The sequence below is a fragment of the Megalops cyprinoides genome, chromosome 17 (genome assembly GCF_013368585.1).
Source record: "Megalops cyprinoides isolate fMegCyp1 chromosome 17, fMegCyp1.pri, whole genome shotgun sequence".
NCBI lineage: Eukaryota > Metazoa > Chordata > Actinopteri > Elopiformes > Megalopidae > Megalops > Megalops cyprinoides.
In genome coordinates, this window is record NC_050599.1 from 16178385 (window position 1) to 16195000 (window position 16616).

General features: G+C 39.8%; 1 protein-coding gene across 3 annotated transcripts; it reads left to right on the top strand.

The window, feature by feature from the left end:
* Positions 1 to 5649: 5649 nt before the first annotated feature.
* On the top strand, positions 5650 to 12420 carry vgll2a (vestigial-like family member 2a). 3 transcript variants are annotated; one of them, XM_036550510.1, is made up of 4 exons: positions 5650 to 5886; positions 7250 to 7544; positions 10289 to 10789; positions 11907 to 12420. In XM_036550510.1, the coding sequence occupies exons 1-4, from the start codon at positions 5803 to 5805 to the stop codon at positions 11948 to 11950; spliced, it is 924 nt and encodes a 307-aa protein (XP_036406403.1). In that variant the 5' UTR covers positions 5650 to 5802; the 3' UTR covers positions 11951 to 12420. The 3 variants fall into 3 exon arrangements, with proteins under 3 accessions (XP_036406403.1, XP_036406404.1, XP_036406405.1); XM_036550511.1 differs by having other exon boundaries at positions 12051 to 12420; XM_036550512.1 differs by having other exon boundaries at positions 7250 to 7523.
* Positions 12421 to 16616: the final 4196 nt, after the last annotated feature.

Below are 16616 nucleotides of genomic sequence, written 5' to 3' on the forward strand. Positions count from 1 at the left end.
TTTATGAGCCATAAGAAAAATGGATTGTACATGTGATGAGGGATTTATAGCATATTAATATTATAACAACGGGTGCACTCAGTCTGTCCTGTACTGTCCATTTGCTTCTAGCAATGGTTACATCCAATGCGGCATTGACTTTGCAAGAGTGTTTATTTCTCCCCGTGAATCGCATGTCACTCAACAGGATGCGCTGCATGCAGCTCCACCAGCCATGAAGATGTTATTTTGTGCAGTATTTTGCAGGTAGTGTGCAATGGGTGGGACAAAAAAATGTATCTAGTAACGTTGCACTGTAAAGCATCAATCAAACACTTACTGTGGCATCCATCCACACTGGTCTACTTGTACACGTGGATGCTGCTCTCCACCTGTTTTCATGGTAAACGCATTCAGCACCAGGCTAACGTGTGTGCACGTGGCTCTGATGCCTTCAGCCTGGAGCTGCTGTCTTGCTCCGCAGGAGCTGATCTGGCCACAGCAATGTCGCTACAGCACTTTGGACAACAGGAAGACATCAGATCCCAGAGACACCTCAACCAGATCCAAGGAGCTTGCGCAGAGGTAATGATGCATAGCTGCCCTCACCATTAGTCTGGGCTGGACTACAGCTGAACCCCTACTCTGTGGCAGTCTTTTCAGCTTTTCAGCTGTAATTAGGGCTAGTATGTATGTCCAGTCCTGGCTGCATACCCCCACAGTCCTGCTCAAGTTGGACATGGCTGTCTCACGCTGTGATTCTCCTTCAGACTCCCGTGCCCTCCCCAGAGAATGCCTCCCTGCTTCTCTGCTGTATATAATGGTTTCCTCATATGCCAGACTCTGTGTGGCTGGGACAGGTGTCACAATATCCCCCCCCGAAACAGACACTCTCTGTTTCGCCTTTCGTGCTGGAGCCCACACACCCCCAACAGTTGCTGTGGTCACACGGAGTGCAGGAGTTCACGCCCATGTCACCCCACCAATATCCCATGATCCCTTTGCTATTCCTTCTGCCCCGTGAAAGCCTGCGAAGGGAATTTGAAGTGATTCAGTGCTGACCAAACACTTTCAATTTCTTGTTCAAATTGAAGTATTGGTGAGGATTTGCAGGAGTAAGTAAATAAGGACAGCTTTTTTCAGTTATAAATTAGAGTCTGAACAAGAGAGAATATAAAATATATAGGATGTATGTCCTTCCATATACATTTAAATAAGACTGTCAGTGTGAGATGACCTTTCAGTACAGACACCTGCAAAGATGTAGCTTGGATGATATCAGCTGTATATATTTACAAGATAGACTGTATGTTGGAAAATACCAAATGAAATGGGTGTTATGTATAGTACCAAGTCAAGGTAGCAGGACAACATAATACTCTTAACTATTTCTGGACAAAGATTTACTTAATTTAGCAAGATAAAAGTCATCGAAAGGGAAATAATCAATGTTTGATTAGATCAGCCAATCTGTACCACCAGACCTGTGCTCATATTATGAACAAAATGCAAAAAAAAAAAAATGCATGTGCATGTATATGCAAATGACTTCAAAAATGAATACTTGATCATCACAGTTTGGTGATTTTGTATGTGTGTGTGTGGTGTGTGTCCTTCTGCCTAAGTACGTGTGTGCATTCCGTGCTGTCTTTAAACTTGTTCTGACAACGCTTTTGTTCGCTACACCTTTCATCTTTCCCTCCCCTCTCCTCCAAATGGCCTTGGGAGGACCTGGACAGATTACCTGCAAATGGAAGACTGGGGCCAAGGGTCCTCTTAGTCAGCGGAGGACAAAAAGCCAGGAGACCCCAGCGCTTTCAGAGTTTAGTCTTGGGGAAGCAGGCCGTGTTGAAAACAAGGAGAATAAGAGCCTTGCATTGGGTGCCCTCTCTTTCAAGCCCTTTTTCCTTTCCATTAGATGTGTTGAATGCACTGTTGTCTCAGAGAGTTAGCTCCCATTAGCTGGGTGTTAACACTCGGAGGTTTCTTGTCTTAAAGCTGTTTATGTAGAAATAGAAGCCATGTCACTTTACACTGTCTAAAAAAACCCCCATTGTTTCTGAGCTGTCAGATCAGAAATGGAGAGTTATTGCCGATGGTAATATTATCTCCCAACAGGTGTGGTAGCACTGGACTCTTAGCAAGGACAATGTGCAAGGAGGGAAAAAAAGAGCTCTACTTGTCAAACCTTTTTGTTTCCATTTTTTTGTGAGATCTGTTATGAGTAACTGGTCCTATTTCATTCCTTAACATTTTAATTGGCATCTGTGTGTAGATGTCAAGGAAACGGACGGCTTTACTTGACTCTCTCAGCCAATAATTTAGGGTATGTGTGTTTTGCTTATAGTTCAGTGTAATTGCTATAGTGTGTATTTTTACAGTTGGTGGTGAGCTGCAGTTTTTTCCCCTCAGTAATGCAAGTGGAACATATCACTTTATGCTTGCAGTCTCACAGTTAGAGCCAATGTCCCTATCATTGATACTACAGAAAACACTGGTTCTGACTTAAACAAGTGATGATGAAAAATGCTAATGTTGAGTAAAGTGAGAGGGTTTATGTTGTTGTTATTTGGGCTCCTAGGGGTGGGGGGAATCAATTAGGGATCTTAACTACAAAATTTCAAGTTCAATTTCCAGTCAAGACAAGACAAAAAATTTATTGCTGCATATGCTTTGGCACTAGGAACTTTACCTTGAATGTCTGAGCCATAGCAAAAGTGATATATAGTAGAGGTTACTTTACATTAGTATTTCAAGGTAACAAATAACATGCATTAGAAACTGTGTCAGTAATAGTCCTGCTATGAAAAAATACTGCTTGATGATGTAAATTGTGTATCCACAAGTTTTAAAGGGGCTAGTACATAATTACATAGACTTTACTTAAATTAAGCACCCCTGTGATGAGTGACTTGATAACGGTTATAAAGAAGTATTGTGTTGTTCTACCACAATGTCACTGGTATGTAGACAAGACAGTTGGACAAAGTGGGAATGTATTGACAACATTCCAGAACCCTAACCAGAGTGTGCCTTGCAGAGTGGTGGGAGTCAGTTTCCAACTCAAAATTCAGAGCTGTTAATTGTGCGTTAAAGAGGAAATATTCCCTCCACACTGTGGTCTCCCGAAGCGCTGGCTAGGGGGTTTGTGCCTCCCTTAGGTCAAATTTTTACCACAGCCAACAAGGACATTTGGGGCAAACACATAATTTTTATCATGAGACTTCAAAGGATTTTAACTATTGTACCCCAATGTTTTTGTTTTTTTTTTAATCTGTGCATCTAGCAGGTTTACAAAACCAATGCCAAGGAAAGTGGGTCTCTGTCTAGTGTTTCGTATTGTAATTCTTATTTCTGAATGTAATTCTTATTGCAATTTAAAAACAAACTTCATTTTTGCAGCAAGCATTTTTAAATATTCATATTGTCAGTAACTGTTGTTAAACAATAACTATGACTATCATAACGGAAGTGATATTGGTGTTTGTTGTGGGTAAAATTAACTGAATGTTTGGGCTCCAGTACTGTGGACAGCGCTTGTTGAATGAAAACTGTAACTAAATTGTCGAAGCGTTTATTGAGTGGAGGAATACCAAACATTCTCGCGACATTCCGAATAAAACCATGAGGTTTCCACAGCCATCACAAAAGTTCTGTGTTCGCGAAGGTATTCGTAAGGTGATTTCATCAGCTTTAAACTAATACTATGACGTTATTGGCCAATTTTACTAATGAATTTAGCATTTCTATCAATAATATATTTTATCGTTTAAATGACAGATAATGTGTCCCTGGCACGGATTGTGGTAAAACTATCTAACCTTTGCCCTTGGAATTTGAAGAACCCGGAGGTGACCCGGGTATCTTGACACTCCAACTTAGAAATTGCGTTTAAACATTCTTCTCATGTATTTATTACATTTATTTATTTAGTCTTCCGTTTAAATGATCAGTAACGTGTCTCTGCAAAACGTGCAACTTTCACATTGGATTTACTAGCATTTATTAAAATTCATATTGTTCAGCAAGATGTGATTATTGTGATTTACTTTCCTTTTTGAAGGATTTTGCTTTCCTTTCTCAAGACATCTTTCACATTATAAGCCTATACGTTCTAGCTGTTTCACACATAATAGGCCTATGCACTGCACGATCCGGTTCGTGCAAAATCTCCGGCTTGATTTACTCTGACAACGAGAGTAATATTTTGATTTCCTTCACAATCAGAAGAAACCCAGTGCATCAAAGAATCAGACAGCATCCTTCCCTCTAATGGGTCTGCAGGCCCCTCAGAATTAAATTACCAAACGTTTACACAACATATGTTTCAATCAACAGTTTGTGTCGCCTCCGGCGGTGACTATACCATCGGAAGTTTGTGAAATCGAAATCTTGACAGTTGTGTTTATATTATTTTTCATATAGTTATTTTATGATTACATGTTCTCAATATAGATGTGCAGTGACGTGAATTTAACAATTATAAATCCAAAGAAATGCATAAAGGGTAACAACTGCAGTTCAGATTAATCCAGAAAATTGCACAAGAAAGCAATGGGATTTAACTTGTTTGTGTTGTTGTTTTTTAATATGTGTCAAAGGAAATCTCCCAACAATAGTAATATGAGTATAAAGGAACATTGCATACATTCATACAGACATACATTTACTGAGGCAACAGAAGAAACGAACCTTGCTCAATGGTACGACAATACGGGACAACCTGAGAATCAAACGAGCAATCTTTCAATTACCAGCTCAGCTCCCTGCTACTATAGGGCTATATGCAGAGCCATTAAGGTGTTCGATTATGTTAATATTGTGGATTTGCGTTTACATTTGCACCTTTTACATTTAGCTGGAGTGGAACATACTCGGAGAATATATATTTGCGTAAGATGTTTTTATGCTTCATTTCATGAAAAATAATTTAAAATGTATCCTCTGTTTCATTGTTAATAATGCTGTTTCGGATTTGTACTAGAAATGGCAGACGTTTTAGGTCACGGCAGTCTGATTCCCACATTTATTAGTGCCGCACTTATAGGGCTCGAATCACTGAAAAAATCTTGTTTAAGATCCTGCCTGAATGGTGCATATTTACGCGTGGTTTTCGAAGCAGTTGGGGTAATCCTTCTTGAATTCGCAAAACGGAAATTGAACTGACGGAAGACATTTATGACTAATAGAAAGAAAACAATCATTATTTCATTATGAACACAAGCAGGGGCAAATCAAATCATTCCGTTTACAAAAATTAGTTTGTAATTAGTTTTTTTTTCCAGAGGATCATTATAGAATTTTTTAAAACTATGTAATTTGCAGGTGATATACAGTCATCACTGCCTGTTTAAGACAGCGCAGCAGGACTAAAGGTATTTAAAATTATTTACAATTTTATCATATTTGGTTGTTCATTAATGCATCATAAATGCACGTCCAAGTCTAGCAATGTCCGTGTCCAATTTCTCCCAGTAGCATCGTATTGATGCAGCATGTTTTGAGGTAAGAGAACCGTGATATGAGGTGTTCTGTCTTGCAAGTGCTGTGGCTTATGCTCAGATTGGTCGACCTCAGTCTCGTGCGCTACAACGTCAATGCGCCGGGTTGTTTCATGTCTTCACTTGCGCCTGTTGCACGCTTCCCGCGGCACTGACAGTGTTTCAAGTCTGAAAGCAGGACACGCTTGCGCGGCTGAGCGAGGCACTTTTTCAACACACATTTTTACTCTCTGCTTTCAGGGAATTACAAATCTGGGATCTCCAATGAAGCATCATCTCCTCCCGTTAAATAATAATCCGTGAGATTCAGTTGTTTTCAGCCATGAGCTGCTTGGATGTTATGTATCAAGTATATGGTCCACCACAGCCGTATTTTGCAGCAGCATATAGTCCATATCATCACCAGGTAGGCTACGTTATTGCTCTCATTATGTTTATTGTTGGTGGGTGATTAAAATGCTGCACATGTACAACAGTTACGTCTATCAGTGTATTTTGTATATCAGCATACAAAATAAACCAATATTACCTAAAGTATTACTATCATGTTATTGTTGACCGATATTTTTCATAATTCGTATTTTACTTTGTCATAAACATTTCGTTGATTGAATTGAACTGGAATACATCGATTTGTTACATTTTTGTGCAGCTTTTTGTATTAGTAATATCTTACAATTATCAGTTTTCCTACTGTTTTCATAATTTCAATTGTCTTGGATTATTTTAATAACTTTTAAATTTTGAACTTAATTTGACATTTCACTTGATGTATATTGTAATATTTGTGCGACCGCAATGCCAGTTTTGTTGAAAAACGTTAAATAGAATGAAATAATGAACATATTTGGCAGTGCATGTAGTCCTCTTAAGTTGAAAAAAATTTGGACCATGCTAATAGAAATGTAATTAACGTTCATGAAGCATTATATGGCTTTGGGAATTAAATGTGCACTTACAGCGACAAGGTCATTCACAATGCGGCGGACTTGGTTCGAAGTGTGAATAAGTACGCATGCTGTAACGGCGTTTTTTGAGTGTCCGACTTCCAAAAGCTCAGGAGCCTGATGTTAAATCCTCCTTCAAGGTTTTGCCACTTTCTTTAAACCTCTCACAGTCAATATACAAATGTACATGCCCGTTTGAACAGAGGGGTGGTTTTCATATTTCAAATAGTGCGAAAATCTCCCTAAAAGGACGTATGTGACGAGATCGGGATTCCTGGACTAGCTGCAAAACAGTCCCAGCCCTTCCATTGTCAGTAATGGATCGGACAACGATCTGTTGACGAATTAAAGTGCACATCTATTATCCCATTAAATGACATTATTGATCCTGAATTCAAAAGGAAAATCAAACCCATTGTCACAAGGACAATAATCACTTAAACATTTCTTACATGAATAAGAGACGTACCCAAATTAATATCTAACCTATAGTGCTATGGGGAAAATGGAAAGATGAGGGAAAATAACTCAGGAGTGGGTCCCACTGCAAAATCTAACCACACGCAATCAGTGAATACATTAAAAATGAAATTATATAACAATTTGTATCAGGGATACTGAAAAGTTAAGGAAGCGTAACTTTATTAAGAAATATTTAGACATAACCGGCCATCATTTTTGCACTACGTTATTGCAGCATTTAGTAATTTCAATTTTTATGACTATACTTTATCTCCTGCAGCCTCTTGGGGAAAATAGGCCTGCGGTCCGCTAATGTATCTTGATGGGGTTTTTTTTTTCTTTCTTTAATATATATTTCAGAAACTAGCGTTTTATTCAAAAATGCAAGAAGCGCAAGACAGCGTCAGCGCCAGCAGCTCGTTCTCGAGCCACTCCGGGCCCACGATAAAGGAGGAAGGGGACTGCGCGCGCGAGAAGGATCACCCGCCGGAGGCGGAGTACATCAGCTCGCGCTGCGTGCTCTTCACCTACTTCCAGGGCGACATCAGCTCGGTGGTGGACGAGCACTTCAGCCGCGCACTCAGCCAGCCCAGCAGCTACGTGCCGAGCTCCGCCGGCAACAAGTCCACACGAGGTACTTCCTCCTCTTGGAGAGGTGGGAATCGCGACACGGCACCGAGCACCTGCGCGCTCAGCGTGCGCCCTCTGACATTATTTGCGATGCTTGACGTTGACGTGTGTTTGATAGCTCATGTTGATCCTGCCTGTAATGGCTGGCGCTTTGCTGCATCATTATGTCGAGCAATCTTCCAACTCCTTTTTAAGAAAAAACTTTTTTTTTTTTATTGACTCAAGTGTAGGCCGCATCGGTTTTTAATCACGCGATTGCAATTCGTTAGGTCACTCTTTGGTGAATATTTATTATTCTCTTTATTAAAAAATTAAACTGCAATTCTGGAACGACGGATAGTGTGCTACGATTTTCATATGCGTTCACTTAGTGTGTGTGTTGGCTCATGTTCACTCACTAAAATATAGCCAGCTTCGACCCATCTTTAAAAAAACTGAAAGCAAAATGTCAAACATTTTTTTGTTCAGCTTGATGTTATGACGAGTGACTGTGAACACAGCGCTCTAAAATATAGCTTTCCGAAACCTTAAAGAATGTGTTGGATTTAGATTACCTTGGTGTGATGAGTATTGGAGCAGCTGGGGTTCTTACCCATTTAGATACATTTAGTTAAGATTGTGACCAAATTATCAACCAATTTCTTTGAAACTTGCAGAGAACTTGATGTACCAGTTTATATATATATATATATATATATATATATATAGTAGATATTTTCTTTTCTATTGTGTTATGATAAAAACAGTGTTTCCCGAACCTGATTCGAAAGACATACTGTGCATGCTACTTTTTGATCCAGCTGAGCTCTCAATTAATTAAATTTGAAAGCGTTGTTCATTGAACATGGATCTGGATTTGACATCACTTAACAAATATCAACTACTAGTTGTTTGGATATGATAATGAATTGTTGTACATGAGTTTTTGTTCAAAGAGAGGGACATAAGTAGAAGGATTTCTGCAAAAAACTAATCTGGAACACAGACAGCTATTCCACTTTATTAACAGCAATAAGTTATTTGATAAGCCAATCATATTTAACTGAACAGCTAATCCACCTTAATGGAAACAGCTGTGACATATTTGTCCACGGGGCAGACATTAACAAAAATATATTGAATAAATAATGTTATTTGATCTTTTTATAAACACAAAGTCATCTCTATCAGCAGACCCTTTTTTTACAAAGAACTTATAGCAGATTAACTGTAGAGATGTCAAATAAAGATTAGTATGCAATTAACAACTTTAGCAAAACTAATGAACTGACAGCTCAAGCTGAAAAACAAAAAACTCCAGCATATACTGTGTGACCTCATGACCTGGCCCCTGCTACATTTAATAAATTGATCATTCCAACGACATCCTCACAGTAACGTGTTTATACTATTGATGTAATACAGATACATACAAAAAACTGAAGCTGAAAAAAATCATGGTGCTTTTCTCAATATTCAACTTATACTGTAATAGTGGAAATAGTTTTGTGATGGAAGTAGTTTTAATTATTTAGAAATAGGATGGCATTAAGTCATATTGAACACAATGCATTATAGTATCACAGTAAATGATAATGATAATGGTAATCATAAGAGAAGGTAGATTCATGTGTGATGTAATTCAATGTAAGTACAGGCAAGCTAACTGTTATGGCTGACTTAAAGACAGGTGCATCTGCTATGTATCACCTCTGTTCTTTCTCATGCTCACCACGCTTCAATATTCCATCTTTCAAAGATAAAGGACACCAATAAGATGTGCTTTATTAGTGTAATATTACTGCATGAGAAATGCACATCTTTGCTTCCACTCGACCTTATTAGCAGAACATTCAAAATAAGTAAACATGAAAAAGAGTATGTTATATGAATAGGGTCAACAATCTGTTCTGCTAAGGAGTGGAAAATGTTTCAGTGAAACAATTCACAGATCCAACTTGACTCCAGTCTGAATGTGTTCTTACGTATGATATGCTGATATGCATCAATTACAGCTGTTGTACATGCAAATGTGATCATAATTGCTGCATGGATCATAGCAGCTCCTATGGAAAAAATGCCCAGATTCTGCCTCACCACAATGCAAGAGTTGCATTTTTGTTTTCTCCAAAAAAATTTTCCGCAGTCACTGAAATTTTCAGAAAGTGTTGTGTTAGAAATTGAAAATGCTCCATTTACTTAGCATTTTTCTTTTTGCTTCATAGCACGTGAGTCTAGAGAGACTTTTTGCTTTGTGCAGAGTTCTGCTCCATTCATTTGATTGGAGAGCCACATCAAGTTTGTCAATTTACAGGTCAATTCAGCTGGAATACAAAGAAGGTTGGCCTTGTCATAACTCGAAGGGACAATGGAAATTGAAAACAATGCCTTCAGTTACTTACTGAAAAGCAAAACTGTGCTGTGTCCCAGAGGGCCTTTCAATCTGACCACAGAAGCATAAAGCCACAATAGTTTCCAAATGAAATCAGTGCCGAAATTAAAGCAGTATTCCTTTTTGTGCTGATTGACACGAGTATATGGAATATTTTTTTCCTTCTGGACAAAAAAAAAAATTACAAATATATGGCACTTCTTTTAATTTATTATTGAGGTTTCTTCAGGTTCTGCAATGACATTCCTCTTTGCACCTGGACTAAACCTATCCAATGAACCGAAGTACATAAGCACTATGTTAGAGATGTGATTTCCCCTTGCCCCTTTGCTCTGTTCAGCTCAGTAAGCAAGCGGCGTCCTGATCGGGGGGGGGTCTCGTCTCCTCTGTGTTTCCAGATGGATCATTCCCCATGAGCCAGCGGAGTTTCCCGCCCTCGTTCTGGAACAGCGCGTACCAGCCCTCCGTCACTGCCTCCCTTAGCAGCAGCCTCAGCAGCGCTCTGGGGGCCCCCCACACTGAGCTCCCCTTCCCTGCGGACCCCTACTCCACCGCCTCCCTGCACGGCCACCTCCACCAGGCGCCCCCCGAGGCCTGGCACCCCGCGCACCACCACCACCACCACCCGTACTCGCTGGGCGGGGCCATCGGCACCCAGGGCTCCGCCTACCCGCGGCCCGGCGTGCACGAGGTCTACGGCACGCACTTCGACCCCCGCTACAGCTCGCTGCTGGTGCCATCGGTGCGCCCGCACCGGCTCACGCCCGCCGCCGTCCCCGCGCCGGGCACCTCTCAGTGTGACATCAGCAAGAGCGAGCCCGCCAGCTCCGCCTGGACGGGGGCCTTTGCCGGGACAGGCTCCGACATGGGCCAAGGCCTCAGCCTCAATGTGGACGCAGGTACTCTGCTCCAGACCGCACCCCGCTCCCCCTCTCTGCAGATTACATTGTAAGAGGCTGCTCCTCCTTTATGTGATGAAGCCGTGTGGTGTAGCGGTGAGGAGCAGCTCTTCTAACTCAAAGTTTACCAGTTTAGCAGCCAGGCTGCAACAATTATGTTTTACCCTTGAGAGGGGTACTTTCTAGAGTAGAGTGATTTTCTACAGTGAGCAAGTGGATGCTGGCAAAGAAGATCATTCAGCTACCAAAGAAAATAATTCAGTTTTATCTTCTGACAATGTGAGCTGCTACATTTAGATATGGTCCATTGCAAAAGAGCACAATACAATACAGATGTTGAAAAAATTGGAACCATTAACTTTGTCTTTTGTCCTCTTTAGAGGGCTATTTAATCTACTCTTGCCCTAACTCACCCTTGGCTTCTAAGAATGAAACCATAATATGTGATTTATATTTTCGTATGTGATTTTTTCATAGTCTTTCTTATGAAGCTGTTCTTCAAATCAGCAAAAGATAATTTTATACAACAAAACATTTTTTAACAATTTTATACCTTCTAGTCTGTTCTTTTCCAGAATGCACGTTGTTCTTTACTTTGTGTTCTGAATTTTAGAAGGGATTAGGTTTTTTCCAGAATTTTCTACATTTCAGCAATCTACAAACCACAATACTATGTAAGGGTTAGAATAAACTAACACTTGCATAAATTCATCGCTAAAAGTCACAGACAAGTTAAAGACAAAGCACATTGTGTTTGTATTGATCAGATACCTCAAAATGATCATCTTATATCAAAGTTATTATGAATCTGGCTGTTACTTATAGAAAGAAAAATAATTTAAGATTGTATATCTATTTGTGACAGAGCTTTCTTCATGAAACATTACCTTGAAACATTGCCTTTAAGAGCCAAAATAGTCATGGCTCAATAGGGAAGAGAAGGTGGATGTGGCTAATCGGATGTTTTTGCTCTCTGTTTTTACCTGGCTGGTTTTGCTATCACATTCTTCTGCTACATGTCTTCCTACTTCTAGACATAAACTGTGGGTCTTCCTCCTCCTAATCTCCTTTTCTTGACCTTCTCTTCCCTCTCTCCTTCTCTCTCTTTTCCTCCTAGGTCTGCAGGCCCAGGATAAGAGCAAGGACTTGTACTGGTTTTAGAGCTCTGGTGCCCCTTCCAGCCTGGGCCGGCCTCTGTGTTTCTCTGCCTTGTAGACATTGACAAGCCTTTTTCTGTAACAGATTCTAATCTCGCTTGCAGCTCGGCGCTACACCCTTTGTGGTGGGACCATCCTGAGCTGAAATTTCCACCTCTCTGGACACCCCTCTTCTAAACCCCTCTGGAAAGGAGACGGATGGGAAGAAAGAGCCGCAGAACTGAGTCTCTCCGGAGCCAGAAAGAGAGACTAAGGGGAGGAGCCTGTGGGACTCAAAGCACAGCTTTTTGGCTGTGTGTGGTGGTGTTACTGAGGGCTGATTCCTCCACTGAAGTCCAGTTCCTCTGAGTGCTTTTTTTTTTGGCCCTTCTAGACGAAAGCTGGTTAAAAAAATTTTCTCCCCGCTACCACCCCCAAAAAGACCTCAAAAATTGTTACGTGAAATTTTTTAATAAAGCAGACACAGAGGCCAGCCAGGAGACCACGGTCAGTAACTGTTCAACTTTTATCATTGCTGTTTTTTTATTTGCTGCAGGTTCCCTTCTTATAAGGTGACAAAGTGATTATTATGAGAGACGAACCTTTTGTATTGTGACTGAAATGAGCACTGGCTATTTGAGAGCCTTTTCTATATTGACTGAAGTGAGCTCTGGCTATTTAAGAGCCTTTTCTGTCGTGACAGAAGTGAGCACTGGCTATTTGAGGCCTCTGGACTCTGCCTTGCAGCTGTCAGCGACAACTGTTCTCCAACTTGACACACAGTGTCACTGCACTGAGTCTGACCAAACAAGTGCTCTGTACTTCATACAAGGAGCATTTTGTCAAATCTGGACCCCCACCCACAGAGAACAACTGGTCTGCACGGCCGAAGTGAGAAACAGTCGACACTAACAGTGGACCCACAATCCCCGCATCACCTAGCTTCGTCACTGTGCGTGTGTATGTGAGTGTGTGCGCGCGTGCATGTGTGAGTGTGTGTGTGTGTGTGTGTGTGTGCACATGTTTTGTTTGAGTGTGTGTGCGTGTGTGTGTGTGTGTGCGCGTGTGTTTGAGTGTGTGTGTGCGCGCGTGCGTGTGTGTGTGTGTGTGTGTGTGCGTGTGTTTCTTCGTTAGATTTGTCCTCCATTGCAGTTCTTTTGTGAGAACCTGAGCACAGAGACGTTTGTAACTGCAGATTTGCATTAAAGATCTTCATGTTTATACCGTAGGTCTTCAGTGTTTCTCAGTCATTGTCAGTATGTAGAATGTCTTTGCATTTAGCCAGGTTTTTTGAATGTGAACATATTAATATATTGCCAAATAAAGTATTATTTTTTGTTTCTGGTACAGTCCTGATGTAAATGCTACATATTGACTTTCTGTGCCTGTGAATATAAAAGAATGGCAAGGTGTTATTAAAGGTCAGAATGGGGTTAAACCACAGTTCTTGGTACTTTGTTCAGAGTAACAAAGTTGGCATTCAACAGTTAGCCAAGACAGCACATGGAATTGCTTTGTTTTGTTTTGTTTTTTACATTAGAAATGTAAAGAGTAATAAAACATTCTTATGCCAGAATAAGATTTTGCAATTGCTTTGGAATTAAGACCAAGGTTACACAATACACTTGTGTCAGTTTAATCAGCCGGCTTCAGTTTGCCGTCCTCTTCAGCAGAAATGCACACAGTTGTGAAAAGCTGTGAAAAGCTCCAGAAAAGAAAATGCAGCTCAGCTTTCGAGTAACCACATTTAGGCCCTGTACTACAATTCATTTCTCAGGATAAAGTACCCATTTGTGTGCATTGTCATCAGTAGAAAATTGTACTTTTTAAAAGGCTCTGACAATATCTATCATTAAAACCACAGTTCTCTGGGACAAAGTCTCAATTCAAAAAAGCTTTTTATAAAAGCCATTCATGTCAATATATGTCTATTTATTTTGTATTACGGACACAATGAAACCATAGAGGTAGGAAAGCTGTATGTCTTGTAAGGGAAAGTTGTGTTGGACGAGTCAAGGATATGTTTCTGTTCATTTGTAGTTGTTTGTATGGTCATCTGCCATTGAACCAAGGCTATATTGACTTCTGACTTAATAACATGCACAATAGAATGACAATATCTACAAAATGAGTTTAACAGTAGAGAAAAAGAAAAAAAAAACCTGACAATCTACAAAAAATGAAAGGAAAAAAAAACTGTGACCAAACCACCACATGTTCTCTGTCTCAGTTAGGCTTTTTTTTCTATGTGCTTCATAGTTTAATACTGGACAGCTGTAGATTAATGTCAAGTCCTGACAAACTTGGTGAAGGACAAGAGACGTTGTGGGTGGAAAGAATGCTTCCCTCTCCTTTCTGGAAGAGACAGGAAACAATGCCCTCTATTCATGAGGAGGTTCAGCGTTGCCCTTAACAGCGACTGTTCATAAAGTCGTGTAAAAAAAAAAATTATTTTCAGACTACCTGTACAACATGCTGTACTGTTGACACATTAGCAATTTGACATTTTAAATATCTGTGAATTTTAGGGTAGGTTGGATATTAAACAATTAGTAATGACTGCCCCAATTTTGCTTCATGAGTAATTTTATGAGAATATGAATAATACATGTGGGCTGCTGATGTCTGTGATATGTGGTCGAAAATATATAGTAGTTGCTGCCTAACTACAGGGTAACATCCCATCATTTTTTAAATTAATATGTTCTTCCTTATCTTTAATGTAGTAAGTGTCCATATTGAAAATCTTTGTTTTATGCTTCATTATGTTTGCTACATATCCCTCATACAATTCCCACAATGCACTACTCTATCTCTGATTATCTTTGTTTGCTCATTCATTAAAAGTTGTTAGTCTTTTTAAAAATTCAAATTTTGATAACATAGATTCATAAATACAACTGACCTGACTTGTTTGCATGTATATGGTGGCAATAATTAACCTGCCTATCAACCTGAATCATGCTAACAGCCAGAAGTGGTGTAGCTGAAAATTTTAATAAAAGTAAATGGCTTAAATATTTACAGACAGCCACATGACACATACTGGCTTTGAAGTCTCACATGGAGAGAGGGAATAGAATGAGTCATTGCAGGGAGTTATAAATATGTCCAAGTGTTGGTTCATCATATGCTGATGTCAGAGCATGAACGACCTGGGAGGTTTTTTAGATTTTATGTAGAGATACTCTTTATTTCGTGACAGACCAATCTGCATGTACAAATAACATCCATTCTGTGTAGTGACTGAATTGTGACATGTTTATTTTTTCATACACATTTTTACCTTCCCTGGTGGAGGCATGCATGTCAAGGCCTGTGTTTTTAACAGGCCTGTTTTTTAATCCTGATATAATGTGCAGCACAAATGCAGTTGAGGTACCTGGGAGAAGTGACCAAAATATTATTAAATTGGATTTCATTAAGTCCACACTACCTCTGCCAGCTCTCAGATATAATTTTTTTGCCAATTCAGATTTAATAGGATGAGAGATGATTGAAGTAACGTGGACTGGGAACAATTTCTAGACGGTGGTACTATTAATGAGAGGTGGTTCAAAGAAATTGTGCATGCCATGCAGTATAAATTTGTTTCAAAATTTAGAAATAAGTAAATGGTCTCAACTGTGGGTGAACAAATCCTTTTAGAATACTTTGTACTTTTATCAGACTACATTTACAGTACTATATGAATACACAATTTAAGAAAGACTGTTTTTTTTTTTTTTTTTCCAAAAAGGTAGGGCAGCAAGACTTGTTCCAGACAGCAAGACTTGTTGTAGGCATCACATGTTATCAGGTGAGACTCAAGACACCTGTTCCTAGATGTAATGAAAAGTTTATCTTAACTTTGACTCACAATACATTGCAAATGCCACTTTTTTCTTCACAGTTCAATGAGTTCAGAGATCACCAAAATAAATGTAAAGATTGTTTGCACTGAAAACTGCAACATGCTGTTTAGTCACAGCTAAAGACAAATGTTGATTGAACCCACGGGCTGAAGGGGATATAAGTAGGTTTAAAAATTTTAAAGGCATTAATCGAGCGGATTTTAAAAGCAATTCCATTTTAGGTACTGTCTGTAGAACAGAACGGCATGGGGTGGAAATTAGTTAAAGTAAAATTCACACTGACACATGGAAGTCACTTTCTTATGTTCTTATGTCTGAATCTGGCTGCAAACTGTGTGCTGAATGAGGGCCCTTCCAAACTCAGCGTGGCAGGACGTCCAGCCCACCAGGCGAAGCCTAAACACTGACACCATTCCTCAGTGAGCCTTGTGCACTGGTGCACTTTCCTTGCCATTGAAGTAAAATAAGTTGACTTCATATGCTTGCTCGTTGCAATCTTGAGAGTCGTGAACAGTTATTTAACAAGGATGGCTCTGCAAAATTCAGAGGGAGAAATATATGGTAATGTTATCCTCTGAGAAGTTTCTGCTCTTTGGTTGATCAGAGAATCAAGTGTTTACTTAATCTATGCTTAAGATCATCTGGCTAAAACACATGCTCATAGCTTTTCAGAACTGCAAAGAAGTCACCATATTAGCTATGCATAACAGTAAAAGACTAGCCGCTGTCTTTTCCCTGTGAGTAGCAACACTCTTTGTGGCTTCCCTAGCAGTGAGCTGTGCTCTCTGTGACTTCACTAGCAGTTAGCCTTACTCTCTGATTTTTCAAGCAGTGAGC